This window comes from Colobus angolensis, unplaced genomic scaffold, assembly GCF_000951035.1.
Source record: "Colobus angolensis palliatus isolate OR3802 unplaced genomic scaffold, Cang.pa_1.0 Scaffold7, whole genome shotgun sequence".
Lineage (NCBI taxonomy): Eukaryota > Metazoa > Chordata > Mammalia > Primates > Cercopithecidae > Colobus > Colobus angolensis.
Window position 1 is genome coordinate 13,933,045 of NW_012120709.1, and position 20,703 is coordinate 13,953,747.

General features: G+C 37.2%; 1 protein-coding gene across 2 annotated transcripts in view; it reads right to left on the minus strand.

Moving 5' to 3' along the window:
* ALKBH8 (alkB, alkylation repair homolog 8 (E. coli)) overlaps positions 1–20,703 on the minus strand; it is a 74,346-nt gene that overhangs the window by 40,770 nt on the left and 12,873 nt on the right. For both annotated transcript variants that reach the window (XM_011926661.1, XM_011926660.1), the window contains exons 6-7: positions 19,814–19,918; positions 17,787–17,857 (exon numbers count right to left, since the gene is read on the minus strand). In XM_011926661.1, the coding sequence (XP_011782051.1) occupies positions 17,787–17,857; positions 19,814–19,918 (176 nt within the window). The remainder of the gene's footprint in view (positions 1–17,786; positions 17,858–19,813; positions 19,919–20,703) is intronic.

Sequence of the window (20,703 nt, forward strand, 5' to 3'; positions counted from 1 at the left end):
CTAGGAATCCAACTTACAAGGGATGTAAAGGACCTCTTCAAGGAGAACTACAAACCACTGCTCAGTGAAATCAAAGAGGACACTAACAAATGGAAGAAAAGGTATTTCATCCACAGAGATTCAGAATCAGCAGGTCTGGAGTGAGGCTCAGAAATCTACATATCTAATAATCACCCCAAGAAATTATGAAGCAGGTGGTCTCAGGATCACACCATGGAAAACAGCAGAGTAGAGCACGGACTCTGGAGCTGAAACACTCATATCCTGGCTCTTCCATTTATTAGTCACGTGACACAGGACAAGTCATTTAACCCCACTCTGCTTCTCAACTCTTACAGTATTTTACATAAATTATACAGACAATTATAAAGATAATCACAATAACTGGCATACTGTATAATAAATACACAAAAAGTAATTGTTTATTATTCATAGAATATTAATAATTAATAATCCAAGAAGAAATAACTATTAAATGCACACTCTCATATAATCCATTAGATTATATGAGATTTTGCGCCTTTAAAGTAATGTAACATACTGGGATTAGAGGTTGATTAATAGAGACAAAAAAAAAAAAAAACCAGGAACATTTTCAGCAACTTTTCCTAAGTTATGCTCAAATATTATTCTGAATAGCAACCTATAAGGAGAAAATATCCAAGAAAATGCTTGTGTCCTAGGAACACACCAAAAACCAAAGACTTCAGTCTAAAAATAGCAACAGCTGACAAATATGAATTAAAAAGCTTACTACAAGGCTGAAAACTATTATTTTAAGTGAACAAATCAATCCATTTGAAAAATAGATATGACAACCAACTGTAAGTGGGATGAAAAGGATTTAGCATAGTACCTTCCTTAAAGGTAAACCTGCACAGTACCCAATACAAAGTAAGCATTCCATAAATGTTAGCTACTATTACTACTAATAGTAATATTGGATCAAATGAGATAATACAATGAAAATTCTCTGTAAACTATTAAAAAGTATACAGAGCTAAAGTAGTTTTCTTCCTTTCTAACCTATCCTTCCAATCTAAGTATGGAAAATAAAGTAAAGTGATGGAGTTTAATTTCCTAACAGTTATCCGTTCCAAATGTCTACATATAATTTCATACGGTCATACCCTGAAAGCATTCGAAACACCGGAGATTAATTCTGAAGTTTTTGGACATGAAATGTGTTGATACTTGCAACTTTCTCAAAATGTATACATAAAAGATAGACCAATAAACAGACAGAAGGATGAGAAGATGGTTAGATTATTTGGTAAAGCAAGTATATTAAAATGTTAATTGTAGAATCTAGGTAGTAGACATGTAAGTATTTACTGTACAATTCTTCAACTTTTCTGTATGAAAATATTCATAATTGGCTGGGAGTGGTGGCTCACACCTGTAATCCCAGCACTTTGAGAGGCCAAGGTGGGCAGATCACTTGAGGTTAGGAGTTTGAGACCAGCCTGGCCAATATGGAGAAATCCTGTCTCTACTAAAAATGCAAAAAATTAGCCAGGCATAGTGGTGGGCACCTGTAATCCTGCTATTCAGGAGGCTGAGGCAGGGGAGATTGCTTGAACCCGGGAGGCGGAGGTTGCAGTGAGCTGAGTTCATGCCACTGCACTCCAGCCTGGGCAACAGAGTGAGACACCGCCTCAGAAGAAAAAAAAATTTTTTCATAATAAATTGTTGGGGGGAAATGGGAAAACCACAGTGGCCTCTTTTTAAATCAATTTATAAAGGTTTCAATTTTCTTAATAGAAGCCAAGGCCCACACCTAGGAAAGAATAATGAGCATATTTATTATCAGAGACAATGATCTGTGGCTTAAAGGAAATCCATGTCCAGATATCCAGATGAAAACCGTCATGATGGGAAAATATTCTAGAAGACTAGACTCTAATTCATTAAACAAATATTTATTAATCATTGGGGGAGATATCAAAGGCTACAATAGTGAAGAGAGACAAGCTCTATGTCCACCTAGAAGTTACACTTTTTGGCCAATATCCAACATGTTTTACAAAGACACAATTCATATGTATTTGTGAAATTCAAACTTATTCCCTCCCATCAACAGAGTCATGATTTCCAAATAGGAAAATTTCAGCTTAAACAAGTCATTAGAACTCACAAGAGATATAGGAACACGATATTAATTAATTTTGAAACACCTGTCCTGGCATATACAAGCCAAGTTTCAAGGAGGAAAAATATACAACCAAATAAGCTAAATGTTTTTCTTTTTCTGTATCAAACTGACCATTCCTCATCTTTTTTTTTTTTTCTCCAATAGGTTTTTGGGGAACAGGTGGTGTTTTGTTACATGGATCAGTTCTTTAGTGGTGATTTCTGAGGTTTTAGTGCACCTCTCACCCGAGCAGTGTACATTGTACACAATGTGTAGTCTTTTATCCCTCACCCACCTCCGACCCTTTCCCCCAAGTCCCCAAAGTCCAATGTATCATTTTTATGCGTTTGTATCCTCATAGCTTAGCTCCCACTTATGAGTGAGAACATACGATGTTTGGTTTTCCATTTCTGAGTTATTTCACTTACAATAATGGTCTCCAATTCCATCCAGGTTGCTGTGAATGTCATTATTTTGTTTCTTTTTATGGCTGAGTAATAGTCCATCGTCTATATATACCACATTTTATTTATTCACTCATTGATTGATGGGCATTTGGGCTGGTTCAATACTTTTGCAATTGCAAATGGTGCTGCTATAAACATGTGTGTGCAATTATCTTTTTTGTATAATAACTTCCTTTCCTCTGGGTTAGATACCCGGGAGTGGGACTGCTGGATCAATTGGCAGATCTACTTTTAGGTCTTCAAAGAATTTCCACACTGTTTTTCATAGCGGTTGTACTAGTTTACATTCTCACCAATAGTGTAAAAGTGTTCCCTTTTTATCACATCCCTGCTAACATCCTTTTTTTTTTTTATTTTTTTATTATGGCCATTCTCCCAGGAGTAAGGTGGCATCACATTGCATTGTGGTTTTGATGTGCATTTCCCTGATAATTAGCCATGTTGAGCATTTTTTCACATGCTTGTTGGCCAGGTGTATATCTTCTTTTAAGAATTATCTATTCATGTCTTTAACCCATTTCTTAATGGGATTGTTTGTTTTTTTCTTGCTGATTGAAATTCTTAACTTTATCTTTGGACTTGTGTTAAATGAAGTCTGATGTAACAGTGGAGCATGGGCTTGAGCAAGGAGATACATGCAATATGCTTGTCCACAGTTCCTTGAGGCCCATTTGGGTATACGTCCACAATGTCCCATGAACACATAAAGTGTGAGAGTTCACCGAGACTCAGAGTACACAGTAAGCACTTTATGTCTACCACTGAGTGACTGGGTACACTGACAGCCTAGAGGGTCCGCCAGAACTTGATTCAAATGTAGAAAGAAGACAATGGTGTTCTAACAAACACAAGCAATCAAGTGTTAAATTAAATTTAGCCTAAAGTTGCCTCCTTGTAAGTTCAGCCTAAATGTTTCTTCACACATACTTCATACATAGAACTGTAATCTAACTGGATGTCTAAACAGACTGCTACCCACTCTTTTACCAATCACTGAGTTTCACACAATAAAGGTGGCCATCTGTTCAAACCATGTCCAAATAAGGCAAACACCAAGCTGTAACTAATCCAGGTGTTTCTGTACCTTACTTCCGTCTTCTGTATGTCACTTTACTTTTTCTGTCCGTAAATTCTCTCCAACCACTCGGCAGCACTGGAGTCTCTCTGAATCTATTCTGGTTCAGGGTGCTGCCCAATTTATGAATCATTCATTGTGCAATTAACTTGATTAAATTTAACTTGTCTAAAGTTTTTCTTTTAACACAAGGAACCCCACCATCATATCCCTTCTTATTGATGTTACTTCCCTGTGTTAGCCAACCGCTTAACAGTGAAAATGATAACGTAGAAGAACCCAGAATGACAGGACAACCTGAAGGCTGAAAGAAAGAGCTCAGAGTAGTGGATCAATGCAACAAGCCAAAAATGAAAGTTGATCACTTATTGTGATATAATAGTATAAACAAAGGTTTAAAACCTGAGGAAGCACCAACTCCCCTCAGCCCCATTTTTCTCCACTGTACACTGCATAACTTGAGGGTGAGGTGGATCGTCGTGAATGTGGGGATTGTCTCACTGCTGAGGGGGCCCCAAATGAAAGGTTCCGGCAGAGTTACAAACTCAGCGGTCAGGGAAGGGTGAGGGGGAAGGACTGGGAATTGAAAAGTAGCTAGTACTAAGTCAGACTAAGGAAAATGTCGTTGAGGTTTCCAACTCCTTCCTCCACAAAAAGGCCTTGACAGAGGTGCCTGAAGAGGACCTCAGCCAAAGACCTCAGATAAAGAGATCGAGGAATGAAGGTGTCTGGGCTAGGAATGCAAATAGGCATAAGAGCATGACCAGTCAGGGAGGTTTGACCCCTTCATTACAACTTCACTTAGACTGTAATGCACTGGCTGTGCATCAAGTCTACTATGGGGAGGGCAGCTTTCCCCCATGAGGCCACCAGGTTTTAAAGCCTTTGCCATTGCTTATGGTGAGGCCTGAAAAATCACATAGGGTTTGAGCCCGGAGCCAGACTCCTCAAAAATTCATAATTCCATTTCCTTCCAGTCCTTCCTTACTCATCAGCAAACAGAAGATAGACAATGTTAGCAGAAGGTGCTGAAATCAAGAAGTGAAACAAAAATGGCTATTGTTGAGTTAGTTTTGTGCAGTGTTTCCACTATTCTGGTAAAAATGATCACAAATGAATGTACAAGTACAAAATACAAATTGTTTAAGTTTGGTGATTCCCAACAGCAAAGACATGGAATCAATGTAAATGCCCATCAATGATAAACTAGAACAAGAAAATGTGGCACATATACACCAGCATGGAATACTATGCAGCCATAAAAAGGAATGAGATCATGTCCTTTGCAGGGACACAGATGGAGTTGGAAGCCATTATCTTCAGCAAACTAACACAGGAACAGAAAACCAAACACCACGTGTTCTCACTTATAAGCGGTACCTGAATGATCACAACACATGGACACATTGAGGGGAACATCACACACTGGAGCCTGTTGGAGGGGGTTGGTGGAGGAAGGGAGAGCATCAGGAAGAATAGTTAATTGATGCTGGGCTTAATACCTACGTGATGGGATGATCTGTGCAGCAAAGCACCATGGCACATGTTTACCTATGTAACAAACCTGCGTATACTGCACATGTACCCCTGAACTTAAAATAAAAGTTGAAGACAAAAAAAAAAAAAAATTTGCTGATTCCACACGAGTTAGATGTTCTTACATTTGCATTTAAAACTAGTGCCACACAATATGAAGAAAAATGGTAAAATTCATGCCCATAAAGCAAAATTTAGATTTATTTACACTGATGGCACTAAATAGAAAACACAAATCACTTTGACAAGATGAGAAAGACCACAGAAGGAAAAGTTTTATATTTTAGTGCCTTTCTGGTCCATTTTCCTATGTTCTGAACAAGGAGTCTACATTTTCATTTGGAACTGGGCCCCACAATTTATATAGCCAGCCTTGGAAGGTCTGCATTTTTTTAATGTTGTCAATCTATTTTATGACTACAAAACACAAAAACACAATTTCCTAATATGCTTACAAAACCCCCGTCTTGATCAGATAAATATTCTCTCCTATTTTATCACAGATTTTCTGGGTTATTTTTTTAACACATTTTAGCCTTTATATCTCTGAAACTTATTTTGGCATATAATTTGACAGTATAGGGTTTTTTTTTTTTTTTTTTTTTGAGACGGAGTCTCGCTCTGTCACCCGGGCTGGAGTGCAGTGGCCGGATCTCAGCTCACTGCAAGCTCCGCCTCCCGGGTTCACGCCATTCTCCTGCCTCAGCCTCCCGAGTAGCTGGGACTATAGGCGCCCGCCACTTCGCCCAGCTAGTTTTTTGTATTTTTTAGTAGAGACGGGGTTTCACCATGTTAGCCAGGATGGTCTCGATCTCCTGACCTCGTGATCCGCCAGTCTCAGCCTCCCAAAGTGCCGAGATTACAGGCTTGAACCACCGCGCCCGGCCAGGATTTTTTAATTTAGATATAATTTTACTTATAAAATTAAATGTAGGCTTCCTATGAAAATTAAATTTTTCTTACAACATTCCATCATCAAAATAAAGTATTTTCAGTATCATCACATTTAAAGTATCTGTACTTTAACTAAATGCTTGTTAAAAGACCACAAAATAAAAAGACTTTAAAAAACTGTTCAATCAATAAAGTTCCCCTGAAACTGCTGAATCATTCTGCCATGCGAAAATTTTGCTCCACAGGAGCTTTTCCAATTATTCTTTTTGTTTTTACCTATTTTCTCTATTTTCTGAGATGGCAGAGTCAATAAAGATCAAGTGCCCAGCAAGCTTACAGGGCATGACCGAGGATAATGTTCAGTCCTAAGCAAACAAAAACCTTAGACATTCTCGTCTTATGCAACTTTCACACACCCAAAATACAACAGAACAAAAATGCCAGACACAGTTATCAATCTATCAACCAAGAAAAGTTAACATTCATAACAGAAAAGCACATGAAGAAATAAACAGATCTCCATGTTGCCTAAGTAGGATAAAGAAGAATATATTGCTACTGGGAATACTTCTGAGAAAGAAGACAAATTTAATCCTGATCATTAATGGTTAGAAAGAGGCCAAGATCATTAACCCTTTTAGAGAAATCCCAAAAGAATATCTGGACAAGCGACAATATGATGTGAAAAACGATGTGTGATTCATAGAGAATGATAAAAGCTAAGAGGGTAGAACTTACTATATTTAACTAGAGAAAGTATTTCATAGCTGAAAGTCCACCTGTTTCCCATAGTCTACCAAACAGAAATATTTTATAGTTGTGCTAACAATTTCATTTGACCCAAATGAAATAAGAGTTTGCTTTTTATTTTAAATAGCAAAGAGGAAATTCCACAAAAGGTGATATCCCCAGAAGTACACTTTGCTAAGAGTAACTGGAAGAAAAGCTTGCCGGTATTTCCAGGCCAGAGTAATTGACAGTAATTTTGCCCTGGAGACACCTTGGAGACTAATGGCTGTTGCTAGTGACCTTTAAACCTTCTACCTATGCCATATGGCCTGCTCCTTTAGAACAGGTTAAAATGAAGGCCCACTGGCTGGGCACAGTGGCTCATGCCTGTAATCCCAGCACTTAGGGAGGCCAAGGCAGGCAGATTACTTGAGGTCAGGAGTTTGAGACAAGCCTGGGCAACACCGTGAAACCCCATCTCTACTAAAAATACAAAAAACAGCCGGGCGTGGTGGCAGGCGCCTGTAGTCCCAGCTGCTTAGGAGGCTGAGGCAAGAGAATCGCTTGAACCCAGGAAGTGAAAGTTGCAGTGAGCCAAGATTGCGCCATTGCACTCCAGCCTGGGCAACAGAGGGAGACTCTGCCTAAAAAAAAAAAAAAAAAATCAAGGCCCACCACAAACCTGTTTCCCTTCCCTGATTCCTACTGGTAAGGGATGTTTAAAAAACAAAACAACAACAAAAAGCAAAAATGGAAAACGACCCCCACACACAAAGTCTTATGAAACTCGAAGGAAAAGTGGCAATGTCACCAACACATCCTGTAATCAACATACAGGACTTCCCATTTGAAAGTGACTAAAAGAAAACAAGTTCTATTCCCTTGTCCTGCAGCCAGTAGCAATTTCATAAAGTACAAGCCTCAATAACCTGGTCGTGACAGGAGAAAAACTGCACACATTAGCATAGGATGGTGCCCTATAGCACCAAAGAGTGGGCGCTGAAGTGTTATGGGCAGCAGCTAAATACCACTGTGGTCCAAAGGCACTTATTTCTCACTGCGACTGAGAGAAAATGAGAGGCAGAACATCATTTGACGCTTCTGGTGTAGAAGCTTTCCTAGTTGATCAGGTACCATGCACACATTTAGGGTATACATCTGGAAATGTGCCTGCAGTACTGCATATGTGAAATAGGCAAAATTAGATCCAGCAAAAATTTAAAAAGAAAACACCACAAAAAAATCTACTGTATAGCAAAAGTCAGCAAATTCCACCTTTCAAACACAACCCTGACCTCCAAAACTAGGTCTCAGCTGCTGAACAAATAGATTCTGCCCTCTCTTCCTCTTCACCCCCAAAAACAAATGGCTTTGAACTGTTTTGTCTAGCTAAACTCAAGTGTAATGTAAAATAAAAATAAAAGGCATCTTTTTAGCTAATGGTCTAGACACACTGTCAAATGGCACAATAGAGAACAAAATGTATGTTGCATAACTGGAAAATAAGCTAAAAAAGAAAATACTAAATTTGGAGACACTTTAACCATCATTGCATATTCAATATTATAAATGCTTATCTTAAATGCCTAACAAATAATACACTTATGTTGATGTGTTTACACCGAGACCACTTGCTTTGAGTTCTTACTTATCGCACCATGGCTTCATTTGTTTGCAGGAACCATGAAGTGAAATCCACCACCATTCAAAAATGGGTTCACAAACTTCAATAAAATTAAGTTTTACTTTATATATGAAAAGGTTATAAAGGTAACAAAATATTTTAGCTTAAATATACTTTCAATTGTGTTGAAAATTGGGTTTTCAAAAATGGGTTCACAAACTTCAATAAAATTAAGTTTTACTTTATATATGAAAAGGTTATAAAGGTAACAAAATATTTTAGCTTAAATATACTTTCAATTGTGTATTTGTTTACTTGTTAGAGTCTGTCTAGTACATGATATTCAACAAATATTTTTGAATGAACGAATGAATTCACAAATAATGTATTTTTACAAATAGGGTGGTGTATATTTTATATTTGGACAGAAGACTTTCTAAATTCTATTTGTTTATTCTCTGGGCTTTCCTTCTTAAGCAAAAGAAACCATCAGATTCACAAAGAACCAAAATGAGACAGCTAGAGTAACAAGAACAACAGTCACAGGTATATCTATTCCTGAGGCCCTAGATAGCTCCCCATGAGGAAAAGTTCACTTAATATAGCATGTGCCACAGTCTCTAGCATAGAATAGTTGGCTATTGGCAGTAATGATCATGGCAATGGTAATTTAAAACAGAAAGCACCACAGTTTTCTCCATGGTCAATTAAAAGTTAAATTGGGATAAGCTAAAACCCAAGTCCCCCAACTAGTCCAGTGTTTAATTCAGCCCTGGTACAAACATCCCAGGATCTGAAACTAATACACATAGCCTTTAACTTCTTCAATTTCTAGTATTGCACTGGAATATTTAATTGAATGATAATTAGAACTGCCAGTGGGGGCCTATATTCATTTCTATTTATTCTTTGTCTTAAAGAATAAATCTAAAATCCCACTGCCCTTGGAGTTGATACTACACAGCTTTAGCATTTCAGCATTTTCTAACTCAATGGTATAAAATCCTAGCTATATAACACAATCACCTGTGAGCTTTCTAGAAATATAGAAAGTCAGCCTTCATATCAGACATTCTGAATCAGAATAAGACACAGTACCTGCTCTGGAAAAAGACAGCCTAGTAGGGGAAACAGAAAAAAATCACGGGGACCTCAAATACTCAAATATCAGAAATAGGCTATAAAACAAAGATGCTTACCATGTTTAAAGATATAAATGCTAAGCTTGAACATTTCAGCAGGGAACAGAAATGATAAAAAAGAGACCCTGTAGATATAAAGAAAAACCAGGCATTCTAAAACAGAAAAATGCCATAAATGAAATTAGGATATCAATGAATGAGCTTAACAGCACATCAACACAGCAAAATAAAGAATTAGTGACAGAAGAAACTATTTGGAGTAAAGCATGGAGAGACAAAAGATAGAAAACACTGAAGATAGCATAAGTAAAATAAAAAATGTAGGAAAAAAGGTAAATGAAGAAAGAATGGGGCAGGGGCAAAATCTACAGAGGCAATGACTAAGCATTTTCCAAAGTTGATGGAAAAACTCAATCTACAGATTCAAGAAACCTGGTAATTCCCAAGCAGAATAAACAAGCCCATCAAAATAAGCAGAATAAGCAGGATCATAAAAATAAAACAAAAGGTAAAAGAAAAAAAATCTTAAAAGAACCTAGAGAAATAAACAGTCACCCTCAAATGTAACAAGAGCAATAACACAGGCCACAAAAAAGTTAAATGAACTCTTTAGTGCTGAGGAAAACTTAGTGCATGAGGAAACTTGTGGGAATGATGGATATGTTCATCATCTTGAGTGTGGTGAAAGTTTCATGGGCATTTATTAAGTATGTGCAGCCCTTGGTACATCAATTACATCTCCACAAAGCAGTTTTTAACAGAAAACATGGGATGTAATAAAGCAGTACTTAAAAGCAAAATTTATAATCCTAGAAATACATGTCAAGAATATTTGACACCAGCCCGGTGCAGTGGCTCATGCCTGTAATCCCAGCACCTTGGGAGGCCAAGGTAGGGCAGACTGCTTGAGCCCAGGAATTCAAGACCAGCTTGGGCAACATGGCGAAACCTCGTCTCTACAAAAAATACAAAAATTAGCTGGGCATGATAGCTCGCACCTGCAGTCCCTGCCACTAGGATGGCTAGGGTGGGAGGGTCGCTTGGGCCTGGAAGGTCGAGGCTGCAGTGAGCCATGAGTGCACCACTGCACTCCAGCCTGGGCAACACAGCAAGACCCTGTCTCAAAAAAAAAAAAAAAAGGAATATTTGCCATGTTCTGAATGTTCTAATGACAGTGGGCTCATTAACCAGAGCAGGAAACCCAGAAAGAGCAAAGATTTTGTTCTGTATGGGAGAATGACAGTGGGCAGTGAATGGCTGAAAACAAAGATGATGAGCTTTGATTTAGACAAGTTAAAATCCCTTTTAGAAAGTTGGATATAAGCCGAGGCAGGTGGGTCACAAGGTCAGGAGTTCAAGACCAGCCTGGCCAAGATGTTGAAACCCTGTCTCTACTAAAAACACAAAAATTAGCCAGGCGCAGTGGCAGGCGCCTGTAATCCCAGCTGCTCAGAAGCCTGAGGCAGAGAATTGCTTGAACTCTGAGGCAGAGGTTGCAGTGAGCCAGGATCGCCAGGATCACGCCACTGCACTCCAGCCTGGACAACAGAGTGAGACTTCAACTAAAAAAAAAAAAAAAAGAAAGATATTCAGGGCTAATATCTGAGGGGAAAAAAATCAAGGTTGAAAGTGTTTCTGCATCCCCTAGAAAGCACAGGACAATGCTGGTCATATAAGTAAAAGTTCTTTTAACCAACATCCATTTAACCAACCAACATGCTCCATCCCTTCTATAATGTGTACCCATGCCCTTAATATTTGTTGATGACAGACAACTCTCCAATATGTTCATGCGCTTCTATTCTCACCAGTAGAGCTACACACTTAACAAGTCAAATTGTGTATGTTCCCAAATCACTGTGCCTGTTACCCGTATCATTATAATTATTTTATTTAATTTAATATTAAATAAATGAATGAAAATTAAGCGAGAAAAGATAGCATTTTTCCACAGAAGCCAAGTTGAATACTGTAGAATGACTCAATAAAGGCAAAAAATAAATATAATGTTCCAACAAATGTGAAAATTGGATTATAAAATATTGGAAACAAAAACATCAAATGTAAAACCTCACACTCGGATGGTTTCATGTCTTTAAACGTTTGCTTCACTTTAAAGAAATAAAACTGGAAAGACAAAGCACACTGTGGCCCCTCACAGAAGCAAAGACCTTGGCCCGACAACAAAATATTGATGAGTGAATTTATATGTGTTAAGTTAAAATGTCTGCAGTATGTATGTCTCTTTCATTATTACTATTCCCTAATTTAAGTGCAGCCAACTGGTAGTTTCAACTGTATCACCTAAGTGGGTTTCTACTGGAGTTTTCTGAACTCCATTGATTTTTCTAAATTTTATTCTAGTTCTACAATCTAGATGGAGTGATATAATGCTGTTTCTTGCTAAAAAGTAAATGCACATCATTCTAACTGAAAAGATGGAAGAATCGGTACTCCAAAGTCTCCAAATACAGCAGCATGTTCTATTCTATGATGTCATGCCGTGAAACAGACTTTGTTAGCAGCCTGTTGGCTGAAACAGGTATATTTCTTCGCCATTATCCTTATTGAAGGGGCTTGAATAAAGGAGTTCCTCCTACTCCACAGAAAAAGACAAAGAGTGTATGATAAGAACTGTCAGCAATGAGTCTTATTTGCCCAATTTATGCAAAAGAGAACGCTGGCTTCCAAGAGGTCCTGAAACATGAGAAAATTACACAAAAGTAATTGAATCTTCAGAACATAAGTTCCAAAGGAAAGTGCTTAAAAGCGAAAAATAGAATTCAATGAATAAAAAATGACATGATCAAACAAGGTAGAGCATTTATTTATTTCTAGCCCACAAACCAGCAGATCTACTTGTCTACTCCAGAAGTTTTGAATGTTAGAGACCTGTAGGATAAAAGGAAAAATGAAGATTGGCCCAATGCTGCTTTAATTATACTATAATGCAACTAAAGAACCCATGTGAGAGTTACGCTCTTTTTCCACATCTACATCAAAATACACATACAGCCATACAGAAGTCACCATGGCTTTAGATACAAACCACACACACACACACAAACACACAAAGATGGAGAAATATACACCCACCAGGAGGGCAGATCACTCTTTTTAATGCTAAGGGCACTACAGAGACAGAGTAAAAAATTCACAAATAAGCTATAAAGAATGAGAGAAAGGAGTGAGGAGCTACACAGCAGAGACAATCCATTTTCCAGAACTTCAGGAAATGTAAATATTCCAAGGACTCTCAGATAAGAATAAAGTGTGGGGCCTGGAATCAAGATAAAAACTAAAAGAAGAGATTGTTTGGCTTCTGAGGCTGTAAACATTGCTTATATAGGCAAATATTGAGGGCTGAATTTGAGGTTGGAGATGAAGCCAGTATGTCTGCGGTCCAGACTCTATTGTTGTTTTAAGTGGTATAAAGAAAATGTCTGGGTGTTTTTTCCAGTTTGTGCTAAAGATCTGAAAATAATGAAACATTTGTCCATTAAAACAAGAAACTCTTAGAACAGAAGTACCCTGTGAGTCATTCTGACTGACCAGACTGAGAATACAAAACAAAAAACAATGACTAAAAAAACCCATTCAGCTAGGTATTTCAAGATACTGCATAAATAATTTTTACTCAGTACCCTATCACAGGAGATCAGGCAGGACTCAATAGGTATTTGCTGAAAGCAAGAGCCTGGAAAGAGAGCAGGAAATATACTTGAAAGATGTGGCCCTCTATAGCAAACATTCAGCAGATGGGGTCTTTACTACCCAACTATCCAACTATCCCCATCCACCGAGGTGCAAAAGTCATCATAATAAGAAATATGTACTGATAAACAGACTTCCATAAAATTAGTACTTGCCCAAATCTCTCTCTCTCTCTTCAATATCAGCAGCTATCTCTGCCCGTTATGGTAATCCCTTTGGTCAGTCTTTCAGTGAATACTGATTATATAAATATTAGCCAGTGTAATTCAAATACAAAACTAATTGAAATTGCAATTCTTACAAAAGAGGGACTTCCCAAAGTTGATAAAAGGGATGTCAGAGAGCCATTTAAATCACATGCAAATCCATTAAACATTTGAAAATCTGGGGGAGTCAGGACTTTCACAACGAAGAGAAAAATAATGCAAACAACACAACAATGATGCACTCTTTATAATCAAGCTATAAAAGTCAAATAAAGGAATTTTTATCATGCTATCATATTTTATCAGAAAAACAATACCAAAACTAAAGTTCATGTGACTCATTCTTTGTTCTAAAAAATTAGTACATAGTGGTAATATAATTTAAAAATTGTTAAATAAAATTTTTCTCTAAAAACATCTTCATAAATTTTAGTTTCATTTTCCCAGGTGAGTCCTAATCAAAAGTTCTCTTTCTTATTTATAATAGAAGTTAGGTACTGGTTTTAGGGAGATGCACATTAAGTAGTTATTTTCATTGTCAGTTGACCAACTCTTATGGTACTTGGTGAGTTGAAAGAGATCTTAGAAATTTCCTGGGAAAGAGAGAAAAGAATTAAATATGACGTCAATGACTTTAGCTGAGTCTTTGACGTTATATTTAAGTCAAACAAAACAAAAAAAGCATTACAAAAAACCAAAACAATAATGCCACTGACAAAATTATTACAATGAAATGGAAGCTACAATAGGCATTACAGGAAAGTTCTTAAAACAACTGAGGATGTCAGATACTGAGTGTCTACGCAACAACATTACTAGTTTATTTTCATAAAAGGTTACAGCAAGGGCATCTCTCAAAACATGCCTGGCCAGCAAAGGCAGGCTGCAATTTACGACAGGACAAATTTATCAGTGAGGGATTACCTAAAAACAAAAGCCTAGTAGACTTCACAGGTGTACGTTATTGTCATATATCCCGATGCAGCCTACTCCTTGGCTATTTCCCTAAGCTCATCCTTAGTTAGGGGAGCACTTAGTATTTGAGATGGAAAGAAACTGGTTGGTTCCTTGATGAAATCACTGACCTGGGCCAACAAGTTGAAACTTTTGGAACCAGCCTTCCTTGAGGCATCTTGTTATATGAGATATTAACTTGTTTTGCTGCGTAATCATTTTTATTTGGGTTTTCTGTTATTATTTGCAGCTAAAATAATCCTCACTTATACACATATCACACATATTTCAAAGGTACAAAAGCCTTAAAGAAAATCACAACTTAGTTGTAGAGGGAAAATTAATATGTTTGAAAAAAATCAAGACTATTTTTGCTTAATATAAAATGTACACTATTTTTAGACATACTATAAGAATTTTAAGAATATGCTCCAGTAGTCATAAAAATAAAGCATTTAAGTAATAAAGCATTTAAGACTTATATTAAAGTTAAGAATGCCTCATGGGAATATCATGAGTTGGAACATTTAAGAGTTGAAAGAGATCTTAGAAATTTCCTGGGAAAGAGAGAAAAGTAAAGAATTAAATATAAAGTCAATGACTTTAGCTGAGTCTTTGACGTTATATTTAAGTCAAACAAAACAAAAAAAGCATTACAAAAAAACAAAACAATAATGCCACTGACAAAATTATTACAATGAAATAGAAGCTATGATAGGCATTACAGGAAAGTTCTTAAAACAACTGAGGATGTCAAACATGAGAAAATGAAGAAATAGGGCCAAAGGTATAGTACTCAGATTGTAGGTGTGGAGCAAGGTGCTAGGAGAAAATTCGAGTAATTACACAGCATCAATCAATAAATAAAACAGAACGGCACAAGTTGCAAGAGTGAAAAGTCATCTCTCTCACGACCACTTGAAATCCTACTTCTAGGCCATGGGAACATGAGCTTCCTCCTGTTACAGAAGTGAAGGCTTTAAGTAAGGAGCCCTAGAGCAGATACACCTCAAGGAGCCTTTACATGCATGAACTGCTCTGAGTTTGAAAAACACTTTCACATACATTACCTCATTTTATTTCTATCGCAATCCTTCAGCCAGGAAAGAAATATTATTAAATCCATTTTATAGATGAAATAAAGGCCCCAATTTAGTAGACTGTTTCAAATAGTATTACAAGCTGAAACAAACATTATAAACTTAAAATTATAAGAGTTTTAAGAAGAATATGTTCAAGTAATTATACAAATAAACTTTTTTTTCAAAATTACGATGATTCACTTACCCTATCTTTTAAAAGAAAATCTACCGTTCCTGTCATAACTTATGCACACTTTCCAGCCATTACAAAGACGCCTTTAACCAAAAGTCATTCAAATTGGCAGCTGAAAATTATATGCCTCCAGAGACATCAAATAGAGATAATGAATGCAGCAGATTTTCAGTTCAACTAAAGGGCAAATTTTCCCTTCTCCACAATTTCTAATTAAAAACTGTGCAATGATCTTCTAGGGTATTGGGGGTGATATTGAGTCCCTATTTGTCACATCTCCCTGGGAAGGGAGGGAACTTCCCTAGGAATAAAAAGTAGAAACACTTCTAGTTTTTTCCCACCCCTTCACTTACAACTCTCCAGGGAATGCCTTTGCTTATTGGTTACTCTGAAGCCAAGCTCACTTGGCTCAGCCCTTCCCTCTCGTTTTCAGGGCCAGCTGGTTATGAGCTAACACAGGATATGAGCTAACACATATCCTGTTAAAGGAGCTCCATAGTGTCCTGTTACAGGAACAGCCTCTGCCTCCATGGGGAAGGTCTCCAGTTGTCCAGCTATGCCACTGATGAGGTCAGTATGTCTCTTTAATTCAGAGGTGTAGTATTAACAAGTTCACTTGGCTACAGATCTAAAGTCATGTTCTGCCATCAGTTTTCTCAGTAGTAAAGTTAACACACTAATCTCCAATTATCTTTTGTCTCATTTCTCAGTTGGCTACACAGTTGGAAGGAAAATGTGAAGACGTCCTTTACTGGTCCCTAAAGCTAGAAGCAAGGATGGGGGTAAAAACAAAAAAGAAACCAGCGAGAGAAGAGTGCTTTTTCCTCCCCGATCTCATTATTTTTTAAAGCACCTGTATTAAGAATCTACACACATAGTTAATAAGACGGTTTGTCGTATCAAACACCACTAATTGTCAAGTCACAGTATCAACATGACTACACAAGCTCGGGAAAGGTGAAGAGGCCAAAACACTGAAGATCTAATGATGGAAACTATACAAATATGGGAAAACAAAAATGAATAGTTTTTGCCTCCAGGAACAAGATCAGAATTTGATACAGCCTCTAGTTAGATTAGATGACCTCATGTTTTAAGGACTCTTGTAGATTTAAAACTCTGATTTTCATATTTTTTTTTGAGTCAGAGTCTCACTCTGTTGCCCAGGTTGGAATGCAGTGGCGCAGTCTCGGCTCACTGCAACCTCCGCCTCCCTGCAACCTCCGCCTCCCAAGTTCAAGTGATTCGCCTGCCTCAGCCTCCTGAGTAGCTGGGACTAGAGGCGCACACCACCACGCCCAGCTAACTTTTTTTTTATTTTTAGTAGAGACGGGGTTTCACCGTGTTAGCAACGATGGTCTCGATCTCCTGACCTTGTGATTCGTTCGTCTCAGCCTCCCAAAGTGCTGGGATTACAGGCATGAGCCACCACACCCAACCTAAAATTCTGATTTCTATCCAAAAATCTGCCTGTAGGTTGCGTGGATTACTTCACATGTAATATTTTCTTTTAGTGGCTCAAGCCAAGTGCAGCTTCAGGAACAAATCAATGAATAAACATGAACCTCTTATTCTTCATCTATAAAAATGAAGATATTACCCTCTACTGATCAGAGTTTTTGAAGGGATTGAATCAGGTAATATATGGAAAAAGTTCACCAAAACTCGGAATATACACTTTAATTTGTTTCCTTTTTCTATGGCATGAAGGTACTATCTTTTGCCACTAGATGGCAATGCTGCACCAGTAGGTCAAAAATGGGCCCCATTGCACCAAGGAAAGTCTAGATCTTATTTAACTGCTAAAAGTTTCCTGTAAAAGATTAAATTTCAAGTTGTTTTCCTGGCATCTGATGAGGTGACAGAAAAAATTTTGGACATTTAAAAGATGAGGACATTCAAAAGAAACCAAAGTGCTAATGGTGCTCTTACTTTTCATTTTTAAATCCTAATCCATTAAGAATGTGGATGATCTTTGAAAAGGGCATTGTACAAGGTAAGATATATGATGATAGCTAATAAAAATGACCATTTACCTCTGACCCCAAACTGAGAGAAACGATCTCATCCTCAAAAGCAGAATGTGTGTCAATGTGAGCGGGAATTCCTGAGATGGAAAACAGGACAACACGTCACTTCATTTTTTCTTTTAATAGATTTAAGATGGCTGTAAATATAGCCTTATGATATTATGTTGACAATATTGCTTGGTAATCAGGAAGATACTATAATTTTGGTTAAAAGGAAACATTTAGGGCGAATGTGACTAAAATATATTAAATATAAACTAAAAATATCTTAACTTCAAGTTAAAGTGCCATTGGGGTTTGATCTAAAATTAAGGCTCAGGAATCACTGATTAACTAGGACACTTAACCCAATTCCAGCTCAAGAGGAAAATGTGAAAGACAAATACAAAAGTCATTTTTACCCTCAAATACTGGATTCCCAAGTACTTGCAGAACAAAAGCAATAATCAGGTATAAAGACTAGGCATATCAATAATTACGATATGGACTTCTCCACTGATCTGTCAATTTACATTAATTGAGCACCTCTTAAGTAAAAGAAATGTTGCTACACATTGAGGGTATACAAAGCCAGTAAGAGAGTTCCTGTCCTCAAAGAGCTTACAAGCCAAGGGAAAGACAGCTAGGTAAGAAAGGTAAAGAAGAAATGCCCTAGCTGACTGGTTAATCTGGGGTCAAGCTCACTTGGCTCAGCACTTCCCTCTCATTTTCAGAGCCCGCTGGTTTGTAGAAGCTAACACATGCTCCTTTGCGTTGCATCCTATAGGCCTCTGCATCTTTAAGAGTGGCCCCAGCCTCTGTGCTCTACAGGAGCGGCCTCTGCTTCACCTCCAGTTGTCTTGCTGTGCCAGGGACAGGGTCAGCAAGTCTCTCTAATTCAGAGGTGCAGTAGTCACAAATCCACTTGGCTACAAATCTAAAGCCATCAGTTTTCATTGTAATAAATGTAGAAAAGAAAACAAAACTCCATAACTCCTGCCGTTAATAAAACTCTTACAATTAAAGAGGTTTTAAGTGTGGGTGGGGTCCTAATCTTACAAGTGGAAGCTCGCTCTCTCTCCATGCACATGCACACACAGAGAAAAGGACACGTGAGGACACTGAGAGAAGGTGGCCGATGACAAGCCAGGAAGGGAGCCCTCACCAGGAACCCAATCAACCGGCACCTTGATCTTGAACTTCCAGCCTCTACACTGAAAACAAATTTCTGTTGTTTAAGCCAAAAAAAGTAAAAAATAAAATCCTTAAAATCATTTGATTACTATAAATATCAGATGAAGATGCTGCTAACAAGTATAAGAAATCAATAACTAGAAAGAGAAAGATCATCCAACCAAGTAACCTTCTTCTATCTATAAATTATTTGGTTTCTTCCATTACACGTCTCCTGTGTTTTTTATTTTACATGCCTCCTATGTTTTTCAGACCACTGTCTTCCCTCTCTAAAGGAAATGTTGAAAGGGAAACAAAAAAAAAATCACAAACTGATTTGTGTCAGTGTGTTTACACTTTGAAATGCAAGTTCCTCAAGGGATTAAAGTGCAGATTTGCAAGGATTGAAGTCAACACAAGTAACAAACATAAGCAAGGTAATCTGAGACTTAATTTGAGCTTAAAAATAATATATTTGCTCGGCTGCGAGCAATGGCTCACGCCTGTAATCCCAGCACTTTGGGAGACCGAAGTGAGTGGATCACCTGAGGTCAGGAGTTTGAGACTAGCCTGGCCTACACGGTGAAACCCCATCTCTACAAAAATACAAAAATTAGCTGGGCGTGTTGGTGGGCACCTGTAATCCCAGCTACTTGGGAAGCTGAGGCAAGAGAATCACTTGAACCCTGGAGGCAGAGGTTGCAGTGAGCCGAGACCGCACCACTGCACTCCAGCATAAGCAACAAGAGCAAAACTCCATCTCAAAAAAAGAAAATGATAATAATAATAATAATAATAATAATATATTTGCTCTTAGAGAATTACATCATCTACTCAGTTTCAAAATATGTGACTAAACTGTTTAAACAAGAAATACTCACCTTGCCCAGGTTCATACTGATTTATGGTCATTTGATCAGGTTTATGTTTAATGTGACCTTCCCTCAACCATTTCTCCAAAAAGCTGTCACAAATGTCAGGAAGACCTAAAGTTAGTAATCATAAAGATAAAACATTAAAATAGTTACTTTGCTTGTTTTACTCAAGAATTTTAAAAGTCACTGTGATAAAAATCACTGAGCTTTTAATTTAGCAGTCAGGTCCATTAATATAATAAACCCACAAGCAAAACAAAATTAAAAAATAAAAAAAATTTAAGAATCTTTTAAAGTTATTTAATTGATTTTTTTTAGATAAAAAGTTTTAAAAGAACAATTCTCACAACAATTTTGGTATTTTATAAAACAGCAATAATATTATAAAAATACACCATACATTGAAATTGCCCACTTTTTTTGTTATTTTAAATTATACCATTTATTTTAAATTTAATTATTTTAAATTATTTCCCTTAAAAAAACACACCTTCCAAAGTGGAACTAACTTACTTTTATTGGAGTCATAAATGTTGTTTCATGATGGAAGAAAAGCATTAAGACCAAAGTCATTAAGATAAAGATAAATTTAACTCCAACAAAGAATTACATCAATTATATCAAAGGATTAAAAGCCAGAATATACAGTAAATTCTTAATCAATTAGACACTTCCTTGGAAAAAAACTGGCAAAGAGTATAAAAAGGAATTCACAGGAAAGGAAATACAAATGACCAACCTTATCAGTAATCAAGAAATTATAAATTTAAAAGCTTTACAACACACATTGTTGGGGCAGGGGGAAATGGGTACACATTTGGTGAGAATATGCTCGTACCGCTCTTTTAGGAGGCAATTTGCCAGTATCGATTAACAATTTTTTTTTTTTTTTTTTT